At 50.9% G+C, this 27429-nt stretch overlaps 12 protein-coding genes across 12 annotated transcripts; 4 read left to right on the top strand and 8 right to left on the bottom strand.

Annotated features, from left to right (window-relative positions):
- Positions 1-1064: 1064 nt before the first annotated feature.
- M430DRAFT_93396 (hypothetical protein) lies at positions 1065-1217 on the top strand (the record flags this gene model as incomplete). The annotated part of the gene is made up of 1 exon (XM_024869776.1): positions 1065-1217. A coding segment is annotated over one exon (153 nt), but the record flags the coding sequence as incomplete, so codon positions are not given.
- Positions 1218-2255: 1038 nt separating this feature from the next.
- M430DRAFT_32314 (hypothetical protein) lies at positions 2256-4557 on the bottom strand. The gene is made up of 6 exons (XM_024866145.1): positions 4056-4557; positions 3849-4002; positions 3398-3789; positions 3267-3349; positions 2887-3213; positions 2256-2830 (listed from the first exon to the last, which is right to left on the bottom strand). Exons 1-6 carry the CDS (start codon positions 4453-4455, stop codon positions 2483-2485), a joined length of 1704 nt encoding a protein of 567 aa, XP_024725192.1. The 5' UTR covers positions 4456-4557; the 3' UTR covers positions 2256-2482.
- Positions 4558-5136: 579 nt separating this feature from the next.
- M430DRAFT_92217 (hypothetical protein) lies at positions 5137-5793 on the bottom strand (the record flags this gene model as incomplete). Its single annotated transcript, XM_024869699.1, has 1 exon — positions 5137-5793. A coding segment is annotated over one exon (657 nt), but the record flags the coding sequence as incomplete, so codon positions are not given.
- Positions 5794-6251: 458 nt separating this feature from the next.
- M430DRAFT_156824 (hypothetical protein) lies at positions 6252-9765 on the bottom strand. The gene is made up of 2 exons (XM_024863303.1): positions 7633-9765; positions 6252-6428 (listed from the first exon to the last, which is right to left on the bottom strand). The coding sequence occupies exons 1-2, from the start codon at positions 9645-9647 to the stop codon at positions 6395-6397; spliced, it is 2049 nt and encodes a 682-aa protein (XP_024725190.1). The 5' UTR covers positions 9648-9765; the 3' UTR covers positions 6252-6394.
- A 333-nt stretch (positions 9766-10098) lies between these two features.
- On the bottom strand, positions 10099-11464 carry M430DRAFT_131422 (hypothetical protein; the record flags this gene model as incomplete). The annotated part of the gene is made up of 4 exons (XM_024862189.1): positions 11294-11464; positions 11024-11181; positions 10820-10882; positions 10099-10768 (listed from the first exon to the last, which is right to left on the bottom strand). The coding sequence occupies exons 1-4, from the start codon at positions 11366-11368 to the stop codon at positions 10099-10101; spliced, it is 966 nt and encodes a 321-aa protein (XP_024725189.1). The 5' UTR covers positions 11369-11464.
- A 645-nt stretch (positions 11465-12109) lies between these two features.
- M430DRAFT_112666 (hypothetical protein) lies at positions 12110-13919 on the bottom strand. Its single transcript, XM_024861482.1, has 3 exons — positions 13577-13919; positions 12384-13522; positions 12110-12330 (listed from the first exon to the last, which is right to left on the bottom strand). Exons 1-3 carry the CDS (start codon positions 13723-13725, stop codon positions 12263-12265), a joined length of 1356 nt encoding a protein of 451 aa, XP_024725188.1. The 5' UTR covers positions 13726-13919; the 3' UTR covers positions 12110-12262.
- A 478-nt stretch (positions 13920-14397) lies between these two features.
- M430DRAFT_156803 (hypothetical protein) lies at positions 14398-14762 on the bottom strand. The gene has a single exon (XM_024863302.1). The coding sequence runs from the start codon at positions 14600-14602 to the stop codon at positions 14417-14419; it is 186 nt and encodes a 61-aa protein (XP_024725187.1). The 5' UTR covers positions 14603-14762; the 3' UTR covers positions 14398-14416.
- Positions 14582-19980, top strand: M430DRAFT_131415 (glycoside hydrolase family 13 protein). The gene is made up of 3 exons (XM_024862188.1): positions 14582-15136; positions 15185-19538; positions 19596-19980. Exons 1-3 carry the CDS (start codon positions 14922-14924, stop codon positions 19680-19682), a joined length of 4656 nt encoding a protein of 1551 aa, XP_024725186.1. The 5' UTR covers positions 14582-14921; the 3' UTR covers positions 19683-19980.
- A 263-nt stretch (positions 19981-20243) lies between these two features.
- Positions 20244-22174, top strand: M430DRAFT_112659 (hypothetical protein). Its single transcript, XM_024861481.1, has 4 exons — positions 20244-20526; positions 20616-20969; positions 21026-21605; positions 21682-22174. Exons 1-4 carry the CDS (start codon positions 20455-20457, stop codon positions 21750-21752), a joined length of 1077 nt encoding a protein of 358 aa, XP_024725185.1. The 5' UTR covers positions 20244-20454; the 3' UTR covers positions 21753-22174.
- A 396-nt stretch (positions 22175-22570) lies between these two features.
- On the bottom strand, positions 22571-23317 carry M430DRAFT_77934 (hypothetical protein; the record flags this gene model as incomplete). Its single annotated transcript, XM_024869578.1, has 1 exon — positions 22571-23317. A coding segment is annotated over one exon (747 nt), but the record flags the coding sequence as incomplete, so codon positions are not given.
- Positions 23318-24739: 1422 nt separating this feature from the next.
- On the top strand, positions 24740-25651 carry M430DRAFT_112655 (hypothetical protein). The gene is made up of 2 exons (XM_024861480.1): positions 24740-25424; positions 25492-25651. Exons 1-2 carry the CDS (start codon positions 24785-24787, stop codon positions 25584-25586), a joined length of 735 nt encoding a protein of 244 aa, XP_024725183.1. The 5' UTR covers positions 24740-24784; the 3' UTR covers positions 25587-25651.
- A 148-nt stretch (positions 25652-25799) lies between these two features.
- On the bottom strand, positions 25800-27361 carry M430DRAFT_93215 (hypothetical protein; the record flags this gene model as incomplete). Its single annotated transcript, XM_024869765.1, has 3 exons — positions 25800-26784; positions 26851-27067; positions 27115-27361. The coding sequence occupies 3 exons, from the start codon at positions 27359-27361 to the stop codon at positions 25800-25802; spliced, it is 1449 nt and encodes a 482-aa protein (XP_024725182.1).
- Between the last annotated feature and the right edge of the window lie 68 nt (positions 27362-27429).

Below are 27429 nucleotides of genomic sequence, written 5' to 3'. Positions count from 1 at the left end.
CCCCCCCCCCCCCCCCCCCCACTACCACAAAAACAAAAATCCTCCCCTCCTTCTTCTTTGTAGATAGAATATTGTTATCAATACTTTCTTATAGAATATAATACTGTAGGAGAGAAATAGATTTAATCATCTGATTTCTAGATATATCTGGCTTCCAAAAAGGAGGTATTTTGAACAATGATATTGTTTGGAAGCTATAATGACTTGAATAACTGGGTCTCCACCATGAAATTCAAGGTTTCTACCTATCTAATATAGATTGAGAATATACAACCTGTAATGATATCTATCTCCTCTACAATTTCTACCTATCTCAGAACATCTAAAAAAGTGAAAAGGGAAGAAATATTGAGTAAAACTACAAAAATTGGAGTCCTCCAGGGTTAAAAGGTCAAAAAGGCAAAATAAAAATATGTCAAAAATTGTAATTTGAGGAACGGGTCTTACCGCGATTCGAACGCGGGGCCTCTCGCAATCAAGACTTAAGGTAAACCCTAAGCGAGAATCATACCACTAGACCATAAGACCGTTGGATGCTTTTTGTTTTCAAACGTATTATTAGATAATATACAGCAACTTCGGATTAGTCATGGAAAAGATAAACGATTGGCCAACGGTAGCCGAGCGTTCTCAAGACCACCATCAAAGACCACCATCAACAAGAGACCGGGCTCCATGGAAGATTTCTTGAAAGCATCTCAAAAGTGAGCCATGACCTGGACTAGAGATTTATTCTCAACTACGAGCAACGAAATCCGAAGTGTCTCCATCGCGTTCCTCCAACGAGCAGCATGCCTGCTGAAACCGCAACTCCTCCAGGTCCGCGGGGCAATGCCGGTAGGCGTTTCTCGGAGGACTTCTCTCTTCAACAAATGATACAAATATAAAGTGATTATTGAAACGGAGGATAATTGGTCAGGCGGCGAATGGAAAACCAAAGGCGACAATATACACCATCGCCAAAATGTACAATGTACGCAAATCCGGGTGGTTTAGACCATGAGATCCACCTCCGCCCAGGCACAAAGGCGCCGTTCGGCCCGCTATACAACCTTACCTAGGAAGAACTAAAGGTTCTCAAAGAATACATCATCAAGTTAGAACGCATCGGGTTTATCCAACAATCCACGTTAGAGGCCGGGGCTCCTATCATGTTCGTGAAGAAGAAGGACGGCAGCCTGCGTCCATGCATCGAACGGTGCCAAATCGATATTTAATACCGTTGATATTAGAGGTTCTAAACCACCTGTTCTCGGCAGTCGTTTTCACGAAGCTATATATAAGGCTGCTTTGAGGACATTATTCAGCACTTGCGTCCTAGAATCAGGGGTTTCGGAGAGCAACCAGCGGGATGCTGAGATTTGGTTAGAACACAAAGAGTCTCATCATTCCGGACCCGATTTGGGTCATTCTAGTACTTGGCCATACCATTTGGGCTTTGCAACGCCCCTGCTGTTGTTGTCGATTGTAGCCTGTTGTTGTCGATTGTTATCCTGTTGTTGTCGATTATCATCCTCCTGTTGTCGATTATTATGCTCTTGTTGTCACTTCTCGATCATGTTGAGTGTCTGCGCCTCGCCCCCCTCCGGAGTCTACTCAAAGTGACGCAGACAGCGCTGAAGGGCGGCGGAGAGGTCAAGGAGCGCTCTGACTGTCTCTGGGACCGTTTCAAAGTTATTGTTTAGTCTGGGAACGATGAAGGACATGGTGAAAACGCAGGCTGCAATGGCTCTAGTTGCACTAGCTGCATTGCTGACAATGGCCGATTTCAGATTGCAAGAGCGATTTTGGCTTTAGTCGATAAGTACTGGTAGAAATCTCGTTCAGCTCGATGAAATGCATATCCTGCCAAGCTCGGTGTTCTTGGTTTCTTCACTGGCGGCGTCTCGGGATTTTCTGACAGGCTGGACCTCCCTCACTTGGGACCGTCGATGGATTTGTGAACGGCTCCTTCGTGACCACTCGCACGTGAGGTGTTTCCTTTTGTCTAGTTCTTCTGTTGCTGTTCTTTTTCTACATGTTCTGCTAGAGATAGAATCGAAGACGGTGCTGAGGGACAAGTTGCCTAGGAGCTGAAGAAGTCTAGTGAAATGTCACAAGTGTCGCAAGTATGTTACGCTCACCCATTATAAGGCGAGTCCGCCGAGTCCCTCACTTCTTATAGAGCGTACGCGTTGAGCTTTGCTACGAAAGCGCGGTTCTGAGCGATATGCAGAAGGGCATTGAGGTCACATTATTCTATAGAAGAGTCTACTGTCTTTACAACAAGCCTAGTATCCAATTTTGCTCATCCGTTGAGAACGGTAGCCCTGGTTGGCCTTGCGAATATCTTCTAAGCAGTTATATGTATTGACGCAGTTGGATTGTCGCTTTTCGAACTCCCGAAATTTCTAACTAGTGTCATCGGATCACAATGGGAGCGAGCGCAAGGTAGCTCTGCCATCGGGGTTCCGCTCATCTCGAACCTCGACGTCGCACATCTTCATGTTCTTGTCTCCACTTCCTCTTTGCTCACCTCAGAATCCCCTGCACCTGTAGTTCCCTTCTCAGGATCAGAGACCATATTACCGGGAGCATCAAGAATCATGTTCCCTGAATGAGCGGCATGGGCAAGTTCCGGATGCTCTTCCTTGAGCAGTGCGAATCTCTTCTCTGCATCCCACACCCATGGTGTCTCGGCCGCAAAGAGCAGATCCATCTCTTCGAGCGTTCGTTGGTTGGATTCGGGATAGAGTGCCCAAACCATAGGTATGGTTATTACGTTGCTGATGGCGAATATGTAGAGTGTCTTTTCTCCTATTTTGCTGAACATTACGGGACAGAGAAGAGTCTGCAATAGAGTTGGTCAATTTGATCAATATTGTAATAGGAATGAGGGTAACATACTAGCCAGCCGTTCCCTATACTCCAGCCAACCACTCCCCAGGCGTTTCCTTTTGCACGGATTTCCAGTGGAAATATCTCAGCTGGATAAAGCCAAGGGACTGTCAACCAGGTTGCGCCAAACACGAATGTGAAGATGAAGATCATCGATGCTGCAGCTGCACCGTATTGTGATGCTTTTGCCGTTTCGCCAGCTGTTGTGGCGTCTATCCCCAGCCGGGACATGCCTCCAGCGAGGAACATGGCGATGCCTTGGCCAACGGCACCCCAATACAGCGTCCAACGACGTCCAATACGATCAAGAGTAAAGACACAAATGAGAGTAGAAAACTTTATACCTCGGTCAGATACGGAATTGTCTTTGGAAAGAAGGAGTGTCGTACCGCATAGAAGATGTTATTCAACCCGCTAATCCATTGGCTCTTTTGGGTATCAAACCCAGCAATGCGGAAGATGGTTGGAGCATCTGATCTTGTTAGCTCATTCCAAATAGCCAACTTCTGTGTGAACTCACAGATAGTGACGCCAGCAATCCCAACCCATTCCTGCATAATCTGAAGCCAGATCACAAGCTGTACTCGGCGACCAGTATGCAAATCACCTGAACCTCTTCCAGTGAACATAGCCCAATACGAGGTTCGGTTGCCTGCTTCTTTCTCCAATTTTGAGACATTGAGGATATCCTGAAACTCAGCTTCCGCTTGGATGGCATCCTGACCTTCATCGCCTCGAAGTCTGCCCAAAATGAAGCGAGCCTCGTCTTCGCGCCCGACCTTCACAAGCCATCGAGGCGATTCGGGAAACACCCATACGATGCCGAAGAGAAACAGCAGCGGGATGATCTGGAAGGCGATTGGGAATCTCCACCTGATTGCCGATGCTCCCTGATCCACGTACGAGAGGCCACTTCAAGTAGATATCAGCAAGGGAAAGCCCTTTTCAGTCAGGACTCAGGGGATACCTACAACTCCAGCCAATACGCCACAACCACACCCACAATATTTAGCGTGAACTCAATAGCAATGAACTGGCCACGAGACGTATGCTGTGCGCTCTCCGTCGCCCAGACCGGGACAATCGTATTCAAAATGCCCGTCCCAAAGCCATTAATCAAGCGTGCTAGACTCCCCAAATCAGCATCTCCTCGCCGCAGGATTCCGGAATCGACAAACCAAAGATCATCCAAACATGATTCTGCGCCGAGCACTGCAACGACGCCCCCAGCACACCCCAGGCCGCGCCCAACGCAATCGTCTTAATCCTGCCCACCTTCTCGCCCACCAACCCGCCCGCCAAAGCCCCAACCAAAGTTCCCAGATAATACACCGACACGATGCCTCCCTGCAGCAAACTATCCGTCACCACGGGCGTATTCGGCGATCCGTCCACTGTCTCCGTATGTCCAAATCCCATCAGGTCAATGTAATTCTTCGCGTTATTCACGCCCCCCATCATGCCCTGATCATATCCGAAGAAGAAAATCGAGAGGCCGGCTACACAGTTAATCGCGATGAGTAGCCGTCGCTTTTGGAGCTTGTGCGCTATATTCCATTTCTTGATCTGGTGCCCCATGGCGCTGGATTGGTTTGGTCAATTGATTGATTGGTTTAAATGAATATAAAGAAACCACAATCACTCACTCACTCACTCAACTCACTCCAAGCTCTCGACTTGACGACCTTCGGGGATTCCTATAAATATTTTTTTATTATTATCGTTATTATTAGTATGTATTATATGATTCTCCAACCCCACGCCATGCAGACAGAGAAACAAACTAGCTCCCCACTTCTCAAACCCCCGCGAGTCCAGAACTCTTCTTCCCCGCATCATCTCGCATATCAATGGAGCGCATATGTCAAGAACCCAGAAAGAACTAAAAGAGAGAAAAACGACGATCTTTGACGCGCATGGCTTGGCTTGACCAGGAATCCCGCTTAGTTCGGCGGTAATTGGCCCGACTCGTGTACTGTGCAAGCGTCAAGCGCATTTCGGAGAGATTTGGGGTTTCTTGAATGGTGGGGTTGGGATGGGGAGGAAGAAGAAAGAGGCTCTAGATGTTGAATGAATTGAATGAATTGAATTGAATGAATGAGACCTAAATAACACGGGAAAAGCTAGGTACCTTGATTCTGAATCGGGTATTCGAGTATCTATATAGCTTATTGTCTCAGCTACCTTATGTATGTATTACCATACACCATCTCTACACTGATATGCACCTCACCACAGCTAAAGCAAAGCAACTTCCAATTATTCACCTCCCACAGCAGCAGCAGAAACAGCCGCAACCCGTTCCATCCCGAGCCCTTGCCCAGCAGCCTCCGCATCACCACCCTGTTCACCGCTCTCATCGACAATCCTCATGCCCCCTTGTTCATCCCACGCGATCCTGCCGTCGATAGCCGCACGCATCAGCCTCTCCGACGCGACCTCCTTCTCGCCCGTGAACGGGTCCCACGCGAAACCCTCTTTCAACCACATCCAGCGCAGGTACGCCCGGAGCTCCTTGTCAGTCGGCAGGACCCGCATCCATTCGGGCTGGAAGCCTTCTTGCGTGTTGCCTTCGCCGTTCCATCCATCTGCGAGCCCGCGCAGTACATCGCGACAGAAGATGCGCCACGAGTCGATCGCGTACGGGCCTTGCGTCATGTGGCCGATCTCCCAGCCGACCCGCTCGTCGTCGTCGGCGAGGATTTCGCCCTTTTTGACATCTCGCCCGGCGCCCTTGGTTGGGTAGTCGCGCACGGCGTAGCGTTTTCCTTTGGCTGGGGGGTCTTCAAGCCAGATCTTGGCGTACGTTTGGTAGGTCCCCGCTCTTTGGTTCTGGAGGCCGAGATGGCGGATTATGGGAACGATGTCTTCTTTATCGGCGGAGGCCAGGGCTTCGGGGGTAGGATACTTCTCTATCAGTTCATAGAAGACGGGAATGGCGTGTTTGCCATGGGTGCGGATCAGGAACGTGACTGCGATGAGGAGGTGGAACGGGTTGTGTGCAAGCTTTTCTTGGATGAGCCCGAAGTAAGGGGCCGAGAGAGGCGGGAAGGGGATACAGGATACTATCCCACCGGGGGTGCGAGGTCTCTTGGGTGTTTCTTCTCCGTCAATCTTGGTCTGGGGAGTCTTGGGAGTTTTCGAAGACGAACGCTTTTTTGGAGTTACTTTGGTAGATGGCTCTCCTTCCTCGATGCTCGGAGCTATAGGCGTATGAGTCTTGGGTGGTGAGGGAACAGGCGGGAAATAAGGCGATTTGGCAGGTGTTTTCTTGGCTTTTGTTGATACTTTCTTGAATTTTCCCTTTTCATCTCTCTCTTGAGCAACACCCACCTCGGCAAGCGTTGAAAGGGCAGCATCTTGAACTTCCTCCTCAAGGGCAATGCGGGATATTTCTGCGGCGACATGCTCAATAATAAACCTCCCTTTCGAATCTCTCTTTTGTGATGACGCTGTCGCAGACTTGCTCCTTGATATCGATCTCTCCCTTGATATCTCCCTCTCAGAAATAGAGCTGCTAGCTTCTATCGTAGGAGCGTCGTCCGTCGCAACTCGCCCCCTACTAAACCTCCCATTCGAGTCTCTCTTCTGTAAACCCGTAGCCACAGACCTACTTCTTGACCGAGATCTCCCCCTTGACACCTCCCTCTTAGAAACAGGGTTAGCGTCTTCTGTCGCACCATGCTCCCTGCTAAATCTTCCTCTAGAATCCCTCTTCTTTGAACTCGTCGCCACGGACCTACTTCTTGACCGCGATCTCCCTCTTGATTTCTCCCTCCTATGAGTAGGAGTGTCGTCTGTCATAGAAGGAGTCTCTTCTGTAGCAATATACACACTACTAAACCTCCCTTTAGAATCTCTCTTCAGAGACTTGCTACCTGACTGCGATCTCTCCTTTGATAGCATCCTGTTGGGAGGGATGTCTCCTGTCATAGAAGGATCGTCTTCAGTCGAAGAAGTGTCTTCCGTGGCAAGTCGCTCTCTAATAAACCTCCCATACGCATCTCTCTTTTGCGATGTTGTAGTTGCAGATCTGCTTCTTGTCCTACTTCTTGACCTTGACCTCTCCTTCGGTGTCTTTCTTTGAATGCTCGTGTTGTCCATCGTGACATACTCGCCACTAAATCTCCCCCACGCATCCCTCTTCTGGGTCGCTGCAGCTTGGGAACGAGCACTGCGTTCACCTCGGGATTCTACATCTGGCGTGACAGGAGCAATGGTTGGTTCTTCCATCGTGACATATTCCCTAATAAATCTCCCTTTCGCATCCCTCTTCTGCGAGGTTGTAGTTGCAGATCTACTTCTTGACCTCGACTTCTCCCTCGGTGTCTTTCTTTGACTGCTCGTATCCTCCATTGCGGCATACTCGCCACTAAATCTCCCCTTCTTATCCCTCTTCTGGGCCGCTGCAGCTCGAGAACGAGCACTACTTGCAGCTCGGGATTCCACATCTGGCGTAACAGGAACACTGGTTGTTTCTGTGTTTTGAGATGTAAAATCTTGAGAATCGGCCTCTTCATCAGCCAGACCCGATGTCTTGGCTGTGGTATAAACCACGACTTCAACATGATCCGGCACTATTGGCAGCTTGTCGTCAGGGACATGGGTATCTCGGTGAGATACCCTATCATTCTCCACGGGCGCGGAAGTCCTTTCTAGAGCTTCGGCTTGCGCGAGCGTGCGTTGCGCATCCAGGAACGGTTCACCACCCGCGGAGCCCTGGCCTCCTACGGGTGGTGAGCTTTTGGCTGCTGCGCCTGCTCTTGCGATTCGGCAGCATCCTGCTCTGTCGTTGATGTGCGTTTACGTCCGCGGGCACGCCGCTTGAGTTTTTGGCTGTTGCCATTGGTGTTGTTCAGCTCTGTCAGGGGTTCCGCGGGGACTAGACCTGTTGTTTCGACTTCATTCTGCGAGGCTTTATCTTTGGGATTGCTGTTCAGACCATTACGTCTCTCCGACGATGGGCCGTTGGTGGCATTGGACACAGAGCTTTGACTGCGGGGACGTTTCTCCTGAGATGTGGGAGGCGATTTATGTGAATCCCGCTTCTGTTGACCGTGACTCTTAGACTGTTCACTAGGATCTACCTCAGAAGATACAACTTGATCTTCAGGAAGCTTATTGTGGTTCCTCTTCCGTTTCCGCTTGTGTTTCTTGGCGGAAGTGGTAGCTTCGTCCTCGATTTCAGCATCACCAACTGTGACTGCCTTCTTAGCTTCCTCTATCGCCGTGTGTTGTGACTCTGGACGCTTATTATCGGTCTCTATATCCATCGCCATGCCCTCAACGGGCTCAGGGGGGTTAACCGTAGGTTGGTCAGGCTGGGAGGCATTAACATTTGAATCAGCTTTCTCTGATTCTACTCCTTTCAAAGCTGCCTTCTTCAATTTTCTTCGACGAGCCCGCTTGCCAAGACCCGAAGACTGATGGCCATCTGTTGAAGCATCTTCCACTGTCTCAGAATGCTCTTGTTTGATAGGAGGATCCCCGGGTTTTGTAAAGTAGGCAGATGTCGTTGGACCTGGTTTTGACCTTTTCCTCTTCGGCTCTACTCGCTGGCTCTGCTGTGGAGGTGATACTGTGTGCTCGAGGGTAGCAGTACTGTCTGGAGCTTTCGACGTCTCAGGAGTTCCACCATCGACTGACATCGGTGTTGTGGCATTTGTATTGGCATTGCCATTTGCCTGTTTTGCCTCCTCTAGCTTCCTTGCTCTCTCCCTGGCCTTCTTTGCGTCCCTCTTTGCCTTCTTGGTTGCTGGCTTGGAACCATCAGCTTCAACTTGAGGTGTCGTAGTATCCTCCAAGGTATCTCGTTTCCTCTTCTCACCAGTTGAAGGAATGGCCTCTACTTCAGCTGCAGCCTCATTCTGGGTGGAAGCTTGCTCGGCACCGGTCTTATTCTTCTTGTTCTTGTTCTTCTTCTTCTTTTTCTTCCCTTTCCCTTCACCCCAATAGTAATCCTCTGCAGCCATCAGTTTCGGTACCTGTTGATACCTAACCTCCAGCTCAGATTCCGACCCCGTCTGGAGCTCATCCAACTGCATCCCACCTGCTAGACCCCTAGCGCTCTTCCACGCCGCCACCGCCATCATAGCGTCCACCCTGGCCTTCTGCTTGCCCATCCCAGCCGCCCGCGAGAACGCATACACATCCTGCTGGAACTGCACTAGCCCATCCGTATCTAACTCCGCCTTGGTCTGACTGAAGAACGGGTGCGACCTGGCGAAGTCCCTGATGGGCTTATCCACATCCGGACCTGTATCGTCCCGCGCCTTGCGGAGCATTTCCAGCTCGTCGGGAGGCGCCTGCCCCAGCATCTCCTGTAAGAACTCCTTCGCGTCGGCCTCGACATCAAAGCTCTCGAATACATCCTCTTCCTCGTCCTCGGTATCTTCGTCTTCGCTCGCAGGCCGCGGTTGGCTCGATGGCGGGGGGATGAAATCCTCGGGGCGCCATTGAGGAGGCTGCGTGGCATCACCATTCTGCGTCAGACTCGGCGCTGGTGCCGTCGAGCTCGGGGGCTCGATCCCGTCCATTGTCGTGTCTAGTGTAGCTGCTTCGAGCTTCACTCCCCCCGGGCTCTCGTTCGCGTCCGAGAGATTGGAGGGAGAAGCAGAGCTGCGCGGATCGTTCGAGCTGTCCCGATCCTGCCAGATTCGAGCTGGCCCGGTCATGTCTTTTTGTTCTCGTTCCTTTACACTTCCCACCCCGCCGGTGCTCTCATCTGGGTGTTGCGCTTCCCATTCGGCGAAGGTCGATATATCGGACATGTATGTAGGTGTTTTCGTCTGTGCCTCGGGCGAAGCTTCGCAATGACAAAATCAAGGATCGGAGGAAGGGTAATGAATGTGGGCGCGGTGCGCTGCGCAGTGCTAGAATATAGATGAGGGGTTGAAGAAAGGATGAGGTCGATTTAAACGAAGTTTTTTTTTCCCTTTTGATAGAGCTTATCTTGATCTACGGGATCAGATTCCCGGGTCCAGGAGAGGAGCCTGCTAGCTAATGGGTACTTGGGTCAATCAATGAGAAGTCACAAATAAGGGAAGCCAAAGAATGATTTCAATGTATTGGCACAAGTCTAGACTCCTTCTACATCCCCTCGGATCTTGCTCCCAAGCACAAGTTTTTCTACTACCACCCCTTTGTACAAACACAATATAAGACTAGTAGCACAATCCCTCCTTTCTTTTCCCTCCGCTCCATAAACAAAAGAGAGTCTGTCTAGTGGTGCCTGGTGACAGGGGGTGGGTTATAGAGAATCTTTCTCGTCTTGATCGGAGTCCACTTGTATCGCTTGACCCAAACGCTGAGCGCGAACAAAGCCGAGGTGATAGCCAGGGTCTTCAAGCCCATCTTCTTCCGTTGATCCATTTCAGGTTCCGCAGCCCAGTTGAGGAACTCCACAACATCCTTCGCCATCTGTGATGTCGAGGCTGGGGTTCCGTCTTCGTACTCGACGAGCTCGTTGAAGAGCACTCGTGCCATGGCAATTCCAGTACCAGGGAAATATGGGTTGAAGTTGAGACCCTCTTGGACGTGGGCGCCCGCAGGGGGTTCATCAGGGTATCCAGTCAGCAAGTTGAAGATGTAGTTGCAGCCTCCGTGGCGGGCCTTGACGATCAAACTCAAATCCGGGGGCAGAGCACCGTTGTTGGCAGCACGGGCAGCTTCATCGTTCTTGTAGGGGCTTGGGAGGTAGTCGGAAAGCTTTCCTGGTCGCTTTTCGATCTCGCCCTGGTCGTTGGGCTCGGTGTCGTACTCGTTCTCTTCGGCCATTGCCTTCGCCTCGTCAACTGTGTGGGTGACACCGACTAAGGCGCGGTAGGGGATTCTGCTGAGAGAGTGGCAGGATGAGCAGACTTCGCGGTAGACTTGGAAACCTCGGCGGAGACTAGACTGTGTCAATAGGTGAATTCCAAAATTGGAAGCGTGTCATCCTTACGCTTGATGGTCAAAAGTCTTTGTCCATTGAGTGTGAACCCATGGGTACTGAGTTGGGTGAAGACTATCCAGATGTCAGTGATGGCCATACTTTTGGATGGCCCCGAGGTACAATCTCCTCAGATTGAATGATTGTTGCCCCCTGGCGCCACCCGCTCCAACTGCGTTTTCCCGACGCAATAGAAGCTTCAACGTGACAACTCACCCTTCTTCGGCTGGTGTCATGGCGTGCAGCTCATGGCCATAGAGATGATAGTACCAGGCGATCGATCCAATAGCCACAGCAGTAGCAGCGGATCCGGCCATGTTCAATCGGAAGGGGGTAGCAGCGTCGGCGGAGGAGGTCGAGGATGAGGCGGCACGCTGTGAAACCATTGTCAGCTATCAATCCAACTCAATTGATACATCTCATCGCCTGAGAAGCACCATCGGGTCTCCGCCATCGTCGTCGAGGATGACTGATGTGTTGTCGTACCTTCGTAGTGTTAACCGCGCCATTCCGGACAGCTCCGACCGCGCGCGTCGAGCGCAGGCATGATCTGGCCAACATCTTAAGCACAATATGCCTCGAGCTGGAGATCAATTCGCAACGGAGGCAACAACTCAATTGAGGGGTGGGATTCGTGGATGAGGTCGAGAGTTGACGACGAAATGGTTCCAAGTTTGACTTCCCGGAAGCTTTTCGCTTACTTTCCTAGATTTGCTAAGGTGTGATTGGTCCGGCGATAATCACCGGTTAGTCACGTGGATCGCCGTGGGCATTCACGGACGGGTCCTTGGGGTAAGAGTTGGATGAGGTCTTGTCTGATCAAACTAAGCATTCAAGGTTAAAGTTGCGTTGATAAGTTCTTGTGTTAATTGCTAGTTTCTACTGAGGCCGCATCAAAACAGAGTGGTCTTCTTGAGCCTGAAAGAAATTATTTTATGGAGAACCAATATTAATATTCAGGGGCCGTTGGTCCGTTACGTGAGGTAAGCGTATTGAGTGTATTGTGTATTGCCACCGATACTTTCATAGCATGCACATGCACACACGCAGTTGGAACGAGCATATGAAGCGAAGCCAGAGGTGGAAAGAGATCTAGAAGTGTGCCGATTTTGGATGCTGAGAGGACTGGCGATTAGGGGTTGTGAGTGTGATGGCAGTGATGCAGCTAAGTTTATACCTAAAGAGCTCACCGGATCAAGAAGGGAAAGGGGATAATCTGGAAATGAACGAAGAAGATTCTATCACCCACACTGGCGAAGTTTTCCCGTTACAGGAATGGTGATGATCAGTCATTGAGAACATCGTGAGGTTGTTAAGATATATCAATTTGCCCGATCGACTTCCTGTCTAGACATCGAGAAGCGGGATCTATTCATATAAAAACGACCCTCTATCTGAAGGACTCTAAAACCTCTATTGTCGCATGGCTCTCGCATTAATCGAATTGTCGTCAATTCATACATCATCAGCCCTGGATAGCAAATCCGGGATATCATCGACTGTATTCCGGCCCTCCAGAATATCTGTGAGATGTCAGTGAAATGTGCGCATCATCCAAGAGACCATTGCAACTTACCAATTACCGCAGTAAAAAGGGGATAATCAGCCTCCTTTCCCTTCGCCTTCAAGAACATATTGACCTCCTTCGCCGTACTCGTACCCTGCAACTTCTGCCCATTCAACTCCGTCTTTTCCACCTCATCCACACTAACATTCCTCTCGACAGCCAGTTTGGCACAGCGGAAGTTTCTCCCCCCTGAGCAACTCGTGATCAGATCTGCAACGCCACAACTCTCTTCTGTGAACGTCCCCGCATGCACTGTCTCCCCGAAAAACTCCTGCCCGAATTTTACCATCTCTAGCAAGCCCACGCGCATCACTGCTGCCTTGGCATTATCGCCCCATCCCCGTCCCTCAACAAAACCTGCTGCCAACGCAACGATGTTCTTCAATGCACCACCGAGTGAAACCCCCGCTACATCTGACACCATACGCACGTGGAAGTAAGGGCGATGGAACAGGGTTTTGAAGATGGCATGATCCAGCGGCGGATAGTCGGAGGGTAGGGCCTTCAATTTCACCTTGCTCACCTGCCCCTTGACGTTTTTAAGCTCACCATCCACCGGCGTAATCTTCAGGTTGATTTGCGAGCTGCTAGGGCTGGGTCCTGCCGGCGTGCCCACGCGAGAATCAACAGGCGGGGGATCATACGCAATGGTGGTCTCGGACCATTTCTCTGCGGCGATCTCGCTGGCGATGTTCGCACCTGAGAGTGCCCCACAGTAGATCCCAAGGCCCTCGCCGATCCACTCGCTGAACAAGGAGATCTCAGACGACGTTACGTTCACGCCCTTTATGCAGGAGATGCCGCGGGCGTAGGGGAGGATGTGCCCTTGTAGTTGTTTGGAGATACTCTTGATGAATTGGTGAGGAAGGTTGAAGATCAAGATCGTGGAGTCTCGAACGGCGTCTTGGATCGAGGGATTGGCAACTAGATTGGGGGGGAGTTTGATGTCGGGGAGGTATTTCACGTTCTCGTGATGGGTGTTGATGATGTCGGTGAGTTTTTGGGGTGATGGGGTGGCGGACTTGTTGTATTTTGAAAATGCTGGAAGGGTAACTTCTTCTTCGTAAACCCACATCTGGACGTGCTCTTCGAAGAGGTCGGTATGCTCTCTGGTGTTTTCGGCGACGATCTTGGCAATTGTAGAGCCCCTTCAATGGTTTAGTTGGTACTGCAATAAGCAAGGTATGTAGGGAACTACCCACCAGTTTCCGGATCCTACGACCGTCACCTTGTGCTTCTTCGCATACGCCCCTAGGGTAGCCATCTTGGAGATCTGAGGTGGCGTAAGATGGTTGGAGGCTTGGAGTATTCTTCTCGCAGCCTGGCTTGCGTTTGATGTAAAGATGGACATAGAGGGGGGGGACTTCTTGGGATACTCTCGAATTCAAGTGAAGGAAGCAAAAGAAAGTGAAGACGGAGAAGAGGGAGAAGGGGGGAGGCAAGTGCCTCGGCTGGGTCTCGTGTGCAGCAGGAGGACTGTATGTACAGTAGTACTTTCCTCCGTAATTTTCACAGGTCTGGGATGTGCCTCTGTCGGACAGGAGGGGTTTGTTTTTTGTTGGTGCGAAACGTCCAACCAAGAAATCAGGGAGTTGCGATTTTGCGGGGGGTCACCGCCTACGAAAGGGGAATGGTGCGGGAGAAGGCTTGCTGAATGCCGAGCTGGCTTTTCTATGGTTTTTCTATGGGATGGAACTGATGCAACTGATGCGACAGATGCGACAGATAGAGCAGATGGAACAGATGGGACAAATGGAACAAAATGCCACAAATGCAACAGAAGAAAACGGATCCAGCATTCCTCTGGGAAAGAGTCGAGAGAGGCGCAGGTTCAAGACAGGATTGTGGTTATTTATTGCCACGACCAGGACCATGTGAAGCAAGCTCCTTTGGCCGAAGGGCACAGGGGAGCGCCGCCAGTCCAGCTGTCACTGGTCCATTACCCGCCTCAATTCCCAACAATGGTGATTGCCTCTTTTGGTGAGGTTCTGCGTGGGGAATGAGAAGACTTGCGCATATCTTGATATCTGTGAAGCGGCGGTTCACAGAGCCGTGGTACCGAGGAAGGTAACATAAGATGGTTGATAGGGAAATACAAGCGTCACCACGCACCCAAACATGGAATAATATACAGTAAACTCAAGCGCCAATATAGAGGTTTCTGATGCATTTACCGGATCCCCCCGCAGGGGTTCCTCCGTCGCTGGCCGGTGCTGTACCTGATTCATGACGTCGTTGCCATGCGGGTTAAGACTGAGCTTCACACGAGGACTTACTTGGTCGCTCAGAAGATCTTTAAATACCTACAGCCCCCTCCAGCCTCTTCTCCAATGCTCTTAGCATCATCCTCTTGAGGCTTTCCTGGCTCTCGCCGTTCCGTTCCGCATCCCTTCCTGTTGATCCCAAACCGCCAGCTTGAATCCTCGCCGTCAGACTGCGGCGCCACACAGCCTCGTCCCATCTCGAAGGCTCAACCCAAATACTTTATATCGGGGAACCGCGCCCAATACACGTCCCCGACCTCGATCATCAGTGCTTCCGAGGACAATGGACTCAAACGAGATTTACTTACTCCCTTTGAAGGACGATGGGAGTCCTGATGTTCCCGGAGAGTACATCTATCTCACGCCCAAGAGCAATGCCCCAATAACGGTGCGCTTCGCCATTGAAGGGACATCTTCAATCTGCAGACATGGCAGTCTTTGGGTCAATATCCCAGAGGTGGGCGCGGAATTCCGGAGGGACAAGTTTCGAGAATTCAAGTAAGAGACTTGCGTATAGCAAGAGCTCGCCGACTAACAGAGACCCAGACTTCACCCCGATTTCAACCGCACTCTTGAAATATCCATACCAATCCACGGCGCAGGCGCTTTTGCTTTCTACACTACCTACACCCCTCTCCCCGACCTATCTGAAACTACTACCAAATCGCTCGAACCAACCAGGACCCCAACATACTATATCGATGTTGCCCCGCGCCTCACACTGAAGGGGCAGCGGGTGCCGTTGGCAGCATTATCAATCATCTCTCTGATTTCCAAATTCATGGGGAAGTACCCAACTGATTGGGAGAAGCATCTAGGGGGAATCAGTGAAAGAGGTTATAACATGGTTCACTTTACCCCATTGCAGCATCGTGGATCATCAAACTCACCATACAGTATCTGCGACCAACTGGCTTGGGATCCGGAATGTTTCCCCAACGGCGAGGCTGATGTTGCCAAGCTAGTTGAAAGCCTGGAGAACAGACACAATCTTCTGGGTCTTACGGATGTGGTCTGGAATCATACTGCAAATAACAGTAAATGGCTCCAAGAACACCCGGAAGTCGGATACAATGTCTCGACAGCCCCGTGGCTAATATCAGCCTTGGAACTGGACACGAAGCTCCTGGAGTTCAGCAGAGATCTGAAGATTCTTGGTCTTCCGACTACATTGGAGTCAGTGGATGATCTTCTCAAAATCATGGACGGCATTAAAGAGCACGTGATTGCGAAGGTCAGACTTTGGGAGTATTATGTCATTGATGTTGAGCGTGATGCAGACGCAGTGGTTGAGGCATGGACTCAGGGCAGCATTACATTTCCTCCAGGTGGGTTTGGCGATTCTGGTACTGGAGGTCTGGATTATATCAAGAACGCGACGCCTGTAGAACAAGCAAAACTCCTCAGAGAGAAGGGAATCCTTAACACGGATAGGCTTGGCGAGAGATTCAGGAGACGAGTAGACCCCAAGATCGGAGCAGCTTTCTTGACAGCCATCTTCGGGCGCTATGAAGGGGATGCCTCGGACTCGGCCGACAGAAGAGCAGCGCGAAGTCGTCTGATTCATATTCTAGACGAATTGAATCTTCCTTATTATAAGGAATACGATGTAGACGTTGCGGAGATTCTGGAGCAGCTCTCCAATCGTATCAAGTATGTCAGACTTGATGACCACGGACCAAAACTGGGTCCTATCAATGAAAAAAATCCTCTAATCGAAACTTACTTCACTCGACTACCCCAGAACTCCATCACACAGAAGCACAAGAAGGAAGATCTCGCTCTAGTCAACAACGGCTGGATTTGGGCTGCTAACGCCCTGATCGATAATGCAGGCCCGAAATCACGGGCTTATCTTCGTCGCGAGGTCATTGTCTGGGGTGACTGTGTAAAACTTCGATATGGAAGTTCAAGGGAAGACAGCCCCTACTTATGGGATTATATGGCAAAGTATACCCGTTTGATGGCGAAATATTTTGCAGGATTCCGTATCGACAATTGCCACTCCACTCCTATCCACGTCGCTGAGTTCCTTCTGGACGAGGCAAGAAGAGTTCGTCCGAATCTCTTCGTGGTAGCTGAGCTCTTCACCGGCTCAGAAGAGATGGATTATGTATTCGTCAGACGCCTCGGTATTAGTTCTCTAATCCGAGAAGCCATGCAAGCGTGGGGTACGGGCGAACTCAGTCGGCTCGTACATCGGCATGGTGGCCGTCCCATTGGAAGCTTCGAGGTTGACGAAGTCTTCGGTGCTGACCAGAAGCCAGCCAAGGGGCAGAGAAATGGGCAACTCAAGCGCGATATCATTCGAAGAATTAAGCAGACACCAGTCCATGCGCTTTTCATGGACTGCACCCACGACAATGAAGTTCCTGCCCAAAAGCGCGATGCCCGAGACACATTGCCAAATGCAGCTCTTGTTAGCATGTGTGCCAGTGCAACTGGTAGTGTTATGGGCTATGATGAAATCTACCCAAAGCTGGTGGACCTTGTTCACGAGACCAGGCTGTATGAATCAGCCTCGTCTTCCGGTAAGCCTATCCAGATTGGTGGTGGCCAAGGTGGCATTGGCGGAATCAAGAAACTATTGAATCAGATCCACACTCTCATGGGCAAAGACGGATATGAGGAAACCCATGTCCATCACGAAGACCAGTATATCACGGTTCACCGCGTTCATCCAGGGTCCCGAAAAGGGTACTTTCTTATTGCTCATACTGCCTTCCCAGGATATGGCAACGGAAATGGAGTGCTCAGCCCTGTTCACCTGACTGGTACCAAAGCTCGCCATCTTGGAAGCTGGATGCTCGAGGTCGATACTAGTGAAGAGGCTATGAGAGAGGTTTTGGAGGACAAAAAGAATCTCAGGGGTCTCCCTAGTAAGGTCGTCGATCTAACTGGAGTTGAAGCAGAAACAAAAGGAGATGACACGATCATCTCTGTCTGTGACAAATTTCCTCCTGGAAGTATAGCTCTATTCGAGACCTGGATTCCTTCGGCGGAACACTCAGTTGGTCTTGATACATACGTCACCTCTGGCGCAAATGCAGCCTTCAGGGAGGTGGATCTGGTAGATCTCAACTTTGTTCTCTACCGATGCGAGGCTGAGGAGCTGGCTGAGAGTGATGGCAAGGATGGATGCTACGATATCCCAGGGCACGGGAAGCTCGTCTATGCAGGCTTGCAAGGGTGGTGGAGTGTGTTAAAGGATATTATCAAGAACAACGATTTAGCACACGCCCTCTGCCAAAATCTTCGCAATGGGCAATGGGCGCTTGATTACATTTCAGGTCGACTGGAAAAGATATCCAAGAAAGATGGATATGTGAAACTGTTAAAGCCAGCACAGTGGCTGAAGGAACGTTTCGATGCGATTCGAAAAGTACCCAGTTTCTTACTTCCCAGATATTTCGGATTGGTAATCCGGACAGCTTACATGGCTGCATGGGACCGTGGCCTTGAACTCATGAACGATAATGTTCGTAATGGACAATGGTTCTTGCAGAGTTTAGCGATGGTCAGCGTGCAGCAGATTGGAATTGTCAAATCTGCTTCATTATATCCAAATAAGTTGGTGCCATCTATGGCAGCGGGCCTGCCACATTTCGCAGTGGAGTGGGCTAGGTGCTGGGGACGAGATGTTTTCATATCCGCTCGAGGCCTCTGTCTTGGGACCGGTCGATATGCCGAGTGCAAAGAGCACATCATTGCTTTTGCAAGCGTCATGAAGCACGGTATGGTTCCTAATCTTCTGGGCAGCGGCAAGGAACCCCGATACAATGCTCGTGATGCCATATGGTTCATGCTTCAAACCATCCAAGACTACACCAAAATTGTCCCCAACGGGTTAGATATCTTGAAAGAGAAGGTCTCTCGCCGCTTTCTCCCATACGATGACACCTGGTTCCCTTCGGACGATCCAAGAGCATACTCCAAAACCTCGACCATTGAAGACATTATCCAGGAAGCACTTCAACGCCACGCAACTGGAATGTCCTTCCGTGAGGCCAATGCCGGTCCAAATCTCGATATGCAGATGAAGCCTGAAGGCTTCCAGATTGATGTCAAAGTTGACTGGTCCACCGGGTTTATCTTCGGTGGTAACCAAAACAACTGTGGAACATGGATGGATAAGATGGGCGAGAGCGAACGTGCAAACAGCAAAGGCGTCCCTGGTACCCCACGTGACGGCGCAGCTATCGAAATCACTGGTCTCGCATACAGTGCAATCAAATGGGTTGCCCAGCTACACAAGGAAGGCAAGTATAGATACGCTGGTGTCAGCACTTCGGACCCCAATATGAAGGTGATCACCTTCGTGGACTGGGCGGCCCGAATCCATAACAACTTTGAGCGCTGCTACTACGTTCCCTTGAATTTCAAAGACGACAAGTCATATGATGTGAACCCGCATATCATCAATCGCAGAGGGATCTACAAAGATCTTTACAAGAGCGGCAAGGAATACGAGGACTACCAGCTTCGCGCCAACTTCCCCATCGCTATGACGGTCGCTCCCGACCTCTTCGTCGATGCCCATGCCTTGCACGCCCTCATCCTTGCTGATAAGGTCCTACGTGGGCCTACTGGGATGGCGACTCTCGACCCCGCTGATCTCAACTATCGTCCGTACTACAATAATTCCGAAGATTCCAACGACTTCGCAACAAGCAAAGGCAGGAATTACCACCAAGGTCCTGAATGGCTCTGGCCCACTGGGTTCTTCTTGCGTGCATTACTGAAATTCGACCTGAAGAGGAGAAAGGGGCCAGCAGAGAGGACGGAGGCATTCCAACAGATCACACAACGATTGGTTGGGTGTAAGAAGCATATCCAAGAGAGTCCATGGGCGGGGTTGACGGAGCTAACGAATAAGAATGGAGAGTATTGTCATGATTCGGTAGGTTTCTGGTTTTCAGTCTCTTTTGCACGATGCCGGTACTAATGGTCATTGTAGAGTCCAACGCAGGCGTGGAGCGCAGGCTGTCTGATCGATCTGTATCATGATACGGCGCAGTATGACATCTCTCAGCTGTCGACGTGAAGGGTGAGAAGACTAAATGGAAAGGCGGGGAAGCCTCTAGGGAAAGGGAAGAAATTGGACATGGCTGGAATGATGGAATGACTGGACGAATTCATGGGTACACACTTGGGATGGCAAGGCGCAAATGGATAGGACAATGGCGGAAAGGCAGAGACGAAAGGAAAGGAGCAATAGATAAGACAGAGATTGCCGGCTATGAATATTTCCTATGTTCAAGACCATGATATTCCACTCCCCAGCAGAGGTTTTATGTGTTCCTCCTATGTTAACCCCAGGTCAATCCCATTTCAAGCCAACGTTGAAAGAGTTGAAAGTCTTCATTCAGCATTGTGGACTTGACAGCATTCAAGTGGATCCTGAGACTTGAGAATGGCAACAAAAGTATTCCGCTCTGCTGATCGTGGCCCGCCTTTCAACTCCGTCGCCTCGCGCCCATTGGCGGCATCTGGCGGCCGAGCCGTGCGAATACCCGTCAGTTGCCGTGCCGACAAAATCCCACCTCACAGAAGGCACGAACGATGAACCGATGAACCAGGAAAGGGGAAAACCCCCATTCTCGATCAGATCGATTCGTTCGGGCGACCTGCCTTCCTGTTATGAACCCCCCGCCATCGGCTATTATTATTAATAGAGGGGTCAGCGATGTAGCAAAATATTCGTGCGAAGGAAGGTGTTAGTTATTCCTTCTTCCGTCTTCCTTCTTCAACACCAAAAGCAAAAAGCAAAGATTTATAGACACAAGGGAATTGAACAAATATAAAGTACGGAAATCATGTATCCCGATACTTTTGAAGGCTTTCAGACCGACTCCTCGGAGACGTGGACTACTTTCACTAAGAGAGAGGTGCTTATCCACGAATCCCCTCCCCCTCCCCCTCCCCACCACAGCACGATAGCGATCTCGAGCCCTCCTTGCTAACACCCCTTCTCCAGTTCAAACCCAAGCCATTCGAAGACCACGATGTCGACGTGAAGATCGAAGCCTGCGGCGTCTGCGGCTCCGACGTGCACACCATCACCGGCGGCTGGGGCGCCAAGAACTTCCCCTTCTGCTGCGGCCACGAAATCATCGGGAAAGCGGTGCGGGTCGGGCCCAAAGTGACGCTGATCAAGGAGGGCGAGCGCGTCGGCGTCGGCGCCCAGATCTACTCGTGTTTGGAGTGCAAGCAGTGCAAGAACGACGATGAGACTTATTGCGTGCATCAGATTGATACCTATGGTGCCATCTGGCCTGGCACGGATATCGTTACGAATGGTGGGTTCGCAAGCCATATCCGCGTGCACGAGGTTAGTTCCCCCTCTTCGGATTTCATGATCTGAGCTAACGAAGAGGTGAAAATCAGCATTGGGTATTCCCCATCCCCGACGCGCTGGAGACGCACATCGCAGCGCCGATGCTCTGCGCGGGTCTGACAGCCTTCTCGCCCCTGGTGCGCAACGGCGCCGGCCCCGGCAAGAAAGTCGGCATCGTGGGACTCGGCGGCATCGGGCACTTCGGGATCATGTGGGCGAAAGCGCTCGGGGCCGAGACGTGGGCGATCTCACGCACGCACGCCAAGGAAGCAGACGCCAAGACGCTCGGGGCTGATGGGTTCATCGCCACGGCGGACAAGGACTGGGAGGTGCCGCACCGCATGACGTTTGACCTCATTGTCAACTCGGCGAACAGCACCGAGGGATTTGAGTTGGAGAAGTATCTGTCCCTGCTGGATGTGCATGGCCGCTGGATCAGCGTTGGGTTGCCCGAGGGCGCGGGTCAGGAGGTTAGGTCAACTACGTTTATAGCGAATGGATGTTTGATTGGAGCGACGCATTTGGGATCCCGTAAGGAGATGATCCGAATGTTGAACCTGGCTGCGGATAAAGGGCTGAAAAGTTGGGTTGAAAAGATCCCTATCTCGGAGAAGGGATTGGCGGAGGCGGGTATGTCTTGTTTTTCCTTTCTTTTCCAAACCCCCCGGAAATGCAGATATGAGGACTAACATCATACGCACTGCAGTAACGCGACTCAAAAAAAACGACGTCAAATACCGCTTCACCTTGACAGACTACGACAAGCAATTCTCGTAGACGAAAATGTATGTATCTTGGGGAGTTAGTTGGAGGCGGGGAGTTGCGAGGTGATGAGTGATGAGTGATGAGTGATGAACCCTGGGGGAGTTGTATGTAGCTAAGTAGGCAAGGAGTTGTAAGTGGAGTGCGCATGCGTGTACATGCTTGGTCTGTCGCTTTGCCTTTTGCTAAAAAATAGAATTAAATCAGATCGAGCCAGATCATATTCATACCCTCTTCTACAAGATTTAGTGAAGGGATGGATGTGTATTTGACATACGTCTCTAGCAAAGGGAGAAGATACCTTAGATAATAAAGTCAAGTCGAGAAGATACCTTAACTAACTTCCTTCTATTTTCATTGCTTTTGAAGTATATGTCCTCCTCCATCCATACCTCCCCCCTTCCTTCTCGTCCCTCCTTCTTCCAAACGAAAAAAAAAAAAAAACAAATCCCAGCCCCCTAGTCATCTAATCCATCAAACTCTGCATTTCTCTCCTTGGACTTCTAACTTCTCAATACCTAAGGTACCTAGGAACTCTTAAGGTTGTGTAGTGCGTATCACGTGATATCAGCATTTAGGTACCTCACCCTCCTCCTATAACAGGGGGACAGGTAAGTTTTTTTCGAGACCGGATGCATGTATTGGATACCTATGGCGTGAAGGATTGAGGGATTTTGTTATTATTAGAGAGTTCGCTGTGTTTTCATTTCATTACTTAGGTAGCTTATTGTTTTAATAGACATTCAACTATCATCCAAACGTATCCCTTTTTCCCGCAGCACGCTCCATGCCCAACCCTCTTTCCCCTCCCCTCCCATCTCCTCATCCCCATAATCATCCCCCAAAGTCCTCTCCCCATCTCCAAAAACCCTTTTAAAAAAGCCATCATACATGGCCCACATGGCCCACGTCACACCTTCCATAAGCCTGGCCAACCACCCGGGAATCCTGCCCTCGTCATCCGCTAGCACTTTCCCCAGCCCGAGAAGCAGCGCTAGGATCGGGGCCCAGATGCCCAGGAACCAGACCTGCCCGATGCGCTGCCGGATGGTCGTGATCCGATACGCGCGCAGACTGTAGAGGTAGGCGAGGTAGGAGGCTGGGAGCTGGTGCTCTTCCGCACCATCCGTGATCAGTTTGAGATAGCGCGGCGACGGCTGCGCGTAGGTAGGGTCCGGACGCAAGGCGCGGGCCTTGTCGGTTTGTGGGCAGAGGAGCGTGTGTGCGAGGAAGGGCGCGCTGTTGTTGTCGGGAGTCGAGCGGAGCGGGTGGCAGGGTACGGTGATGTCGAGATAGCTAGAGCCGCCGCCTTCGGTAGCGATGATGGTGCGGTAGTCGGCGGGCGTGACTTCGTAGACGACGCCGATGAGGCCGTGCGGCCAGCGAGAGGAGGGCGAGGAGGAGGATCGATAGCAGGTGTTGGCGAAGCAGGGTTCTTTGTAGGGGATCCCCGGGAGGTCGAAGGTGAGGGAGAGGGACGGGACTTGCACAGGGATAGCGGAGAGCGGTTGGATGCCCCGCATGCCTTTGAAGGTCTTGGCGGAGAGGTTGGAGCCGTAGGCTAGGTAGAGAATGGTCTGCGAGGAGGTGGAGGAGAGGCGGGCCGGGGTGGTGAGTGGGAGTTGGGCGGTGGGTGGAGCGCTGGGCCTAGAGAGGGGCCAGAAGTTTTGGAGGGCACGGTATATCTGTTCGCCACGAAGGCGTGCGGGTGTTGATTCGTGTGAGGCCATCTTGGTAGAGGATAACGAGTGAAGGGTTGTGTAGAAGGAGGTGTTCGACGAGGACAAGCCGGAGATCCTCACTTGATTGATTGGCTAGCCAGTCAAACGTATGGGAAAGAGAGAGAAGAGAGGGTATGAAACAAGCAGAACGAAGGAAACGTCAAGGAGAAGACGATGGCAGTGAACAGAGGTCGTCTGCGTTGCTTACGCACACGGGAACTGGAGGAAAACATCGCCAGTGGGGATGATTGGTTGCGGGGCCGTTTAGGCTCGGCAGAGGAGAGATAAGGACAGGACAGGGGAAAAGACAATACTTTCATATTGGAAACCACTTGGTCAATATAATTCTCGACACTTGCAAGTGAAGAAGTGAAGATATACAGAGATACACGACCAGGAATCTGAGAGAAGAGCCTTGTGTGAGAGTGAGGGTCATAGGCAAGGCTGAGGCGTGCTCCTATTGGCTGGGGCCGATGGCGATGGATCTGCTGCGATGTCGTGATTGCCGCATTGGTCCGCAAAGGCCTATGATAGTAAACAAGATACCTATCTGGGTTATCAGAACGGAAGATATGAGATTTCAAAGGCAATGTAATATATAAATGAAGTCATAATGAAATAAGATTCACAAGCTACAACCAATTCATTTCAACGGCGTTCAGTTGCTAGGTAGGCTGCCGGCCATTGTGTAATTTGTACCGTATAAAAGGATCTATCCAGTGGTGCATGGGAGGTAAAAAACTGTATTTGAAGTGGCGAATGAACCGAAAGTAGATTGAACCCGAATTGATTGAAGTTGAATTACTCAAATTCTGAATTGGATTGAATTCAACCACCTTGTTTCGATCTACTTGAAGACGTTCTGCGCGCACTGTGCAAGAGAAATAAGGGGTAGCGAAGGAGAGCCCAAACACCGTCGTCCGAAACTCTCTAACCGAAATCCGATAAAGGCCCCTTTTACCGTTGCTGGTACAGTAAATGCGATAGGTGAGAAAAGAGCCAGTTAGACTTTAGATCGTTAAAGCGTCAAACAGCTTCTCCTGCAGCCAAATCACGTGATAATCGGACGGTTTGTCGATGCAGCTGCTGGAAGGGTATTGATGAGATAGAAGTAGCAAAAGAATATTAGAGAATTGATCCTCTTTAGAGAGTAAGAATACTGGATCCTCCATAAGTCACGGCTTGTTCTCTGAATGATAGGTATCTACTCAATCCTCATTGGTGGGCTTGACGCTTAAGCGCGCCTCTCCGTCAATATTTCAAGCTGTTGACCTCAAGACTCCACCAAGACTTCTTCAGAACCACCATCACCAATACCAACCCACCATGCTGTGCAAAGCGCCCAACCTGCGCACTGCAGTCCTGGGCTGCAGGATACAACCCACAATCCTCACACCCTGCGCATACCACACCACCGCGCCCAGCAGCTTTCGACCTACCCCCGACCCCTCGCGCACAATCACACGCCGACGAGTCCCTCTCCCCAAACACAATGTAGTATTCCCAGCTACCTCATCCAGCATCCGCTGTGCCTCCTCCGTATCCTCAGCCCAGGGGTCTTCGCCATCCAGCGCCCAGAGCACAAGTAGCAACAAGAAACCGACCGAGATCCTCGACTGGAACACTTTCTTCCGCCTCCGACGCCGACGGCGCTTCTACCAGTTGGGATCCTCAATCACGACTTCGGCGATGGGGTTCGTGTCCGGGGCGGCGCTGGTCAGCTCCGCGAACATGGACGCGCTGGTCTCGCAATTGCCGCTGGATCCCTTCATCTCTCTGGGACTGGTGACATTTACATGTGCTGGGGCGGGATGGCTGGTGGGACCCATTCTCGGGACGGGGGTTTTCAACTTGCAGAATAGGAGGTTTAGAACACAGATGGATGAGAAGGAGAAGGAGTTTTATAGAAGAGTGAAGAAGTTTAGGGTCGACCCCAGTGCGAGCAGTATGGCGAATCCGGTGCCTGGTGAGTCTTGGTTCCTTTAACAGTTAGGGAGTTTATGCTGGGAGAGGGGATGCTAACGAGATATTAGATTATTACGGAGAGAAGATCGCCAGTGTGGCTGGTTACCGGCAATGGTTGAAGGACCAGAGGGCTTTCAACAAGAAGCGACAGACTTACCTCTGATCCCTTCCCTACTCGATGGTGGGATAGTTGTGGAATTTAGCATTGGATGGTTGAATATTCGGGGCACAATGGAATGGGATCGGTGGCTACACATGTATCGTAAACGCATGTATTGTAAGCTACGAAAATGGCGTTCGTGACACACAGATCTCCTTTGTATTACCAAGCTTGTTCTGCTCTGTGTATAAATAAAAACTAAATCTCCTCCCAAAGTTAATATTCAGGCCAATTCTCATCGACTTGCTGTTTCCAAGCCTTAAGTCCACCCCGTATATCCCCTATCCACCTCTTCCCACCAGAATCTAGCCCACTCTCTTTTAGTTTCCTCGTCACAACCTGACTATCATTTCCCAATCTGCAGACAACATATATCGGCGCCTCCTTGGGCAATGACTCCGGTAGCCAAGTCGGGACTTTTCCATCATTCTCGGCTTTAGCCCCGCCCTGGAAGGCTGAGAAAGGGATATTGATACTCCCATCAAGGTGGCATATATCAAACTGCACCTTCTCCCTGACATCCAATAGTAAGTGCTCCCTCTCTCTGATCTTGGCATATTCGGCTGCCTCTATCCTCTCCTCGGGGGTCAAGACATTAGCCGATGAGGCAAGGCCGCAAAAAAGGACATAATCCAAACTGCCACTTTGTAAGCCCTCTAAACTCAAGCCCGAGTCCTTAGAACAAGCGAAGCATCCTGGTCTCCTGGATCGTAACCTTACACTTCGGAACGGTTGTGGGCTGAGCGCTGAGAAGAGCAGCATGGACGTTGGCGTGGCCTTCAATCCCTCTTGGATCTCTGGGCTAGGGGCCAACTTCCCCTCGACGATAATCTTGATAGCTTCCACCGCTTGGAGAACACCCATGACGCCCACCACCGGGCCCAGAATACCTCCATCCCCGCAACTCACCACGCTTTCCGCGGGTGGAGGTTTCGGGAACACGCATCTGTAGCAAGGCCCTCCTGCCTCATTGCCGGGTGGCAAAGGGGGAGAATTGAGAACTATCAGCTGGCCATCGGTGCGAAGTGCAGACGCGGAAACCAGCGGTTTGGAGAGAAGAACGCAGACGTCTGAGATGAGGTAGCGAGATGCGGGGTTATCTGTGCAATCGAGCACCAGATCATATCTTTCTACAATCTCCTGGGCATTTTGGGGAGAGATATGCTCGGTATGCGCGATGTAGGTAGGGTTTGGGTTCAGTCTAGAGAAGATTCAGCAATAAGAAAGAAAGCGAAGGGGGAATTGGAGAATGGCGAAGGAAACGAACGATTTCAGATAGCTGATGGCAGATTCGGCTTTCCGCATCCCTACTTTACTCGTACTGTGCAGTATTTGACGGTGTAGATTCGATGTCTCAACCGTATCACCATCCACGATTCCTATGGTGCCTACACCAGCGCCAGCAATGTATGCAGCAGCTGGACATCCTAGGCCACCAGCTCCGATGATAAGGACCGAGGAGGATTTCAGACGGAGTTGGCCTGCTTGGGTCAGCGGGAGTCAAATGCCGAAAAAGACAGAAAGTGAAGACCTTGAATGCCAATACTAGGGACTATCATCTGCCTTCCATATCTTTGATATTCCTCATTCAACAGTGGCCATTTGGCGCTGCCATTCTGCGGAGTCACGGGACCGCCGTTCAGCGACAAACCATTCAGATATCGTGCTGCATCAGAAGCTTCCACTTGGGCTAATTCATCCTTCAGCTTCTGAAGACGAGCTTCTGTCGCAGCTATTTGCTCTCTCAAAGCCTGTGCGCTGGCGCTGGCTGATTCCATATTCCTTATCTGATTTTTCGGTGTGTTGTGGAAGTCGCCTCAAGCAAGGCTGAAATCGTCGCGAACTT

This window comes from Amorphotheca resinae (assembly GCF_003019875.1).
Source record: "Amorphotheca resinae ATCC 22711 unplaced genomic scaffold M430scaffold_1, whole genome shotgun sequence".
Taxonomy (NCBI): Eukaryota; Fungi; Ascomycota; class Leotiomycetes; order Helotiales; family Amorphothecaceae; genus Amorphotheca; species Amorphotheca resinae.
This window is presented reverse-complemented; position numbering and strand designations above follow the sequence as displayed.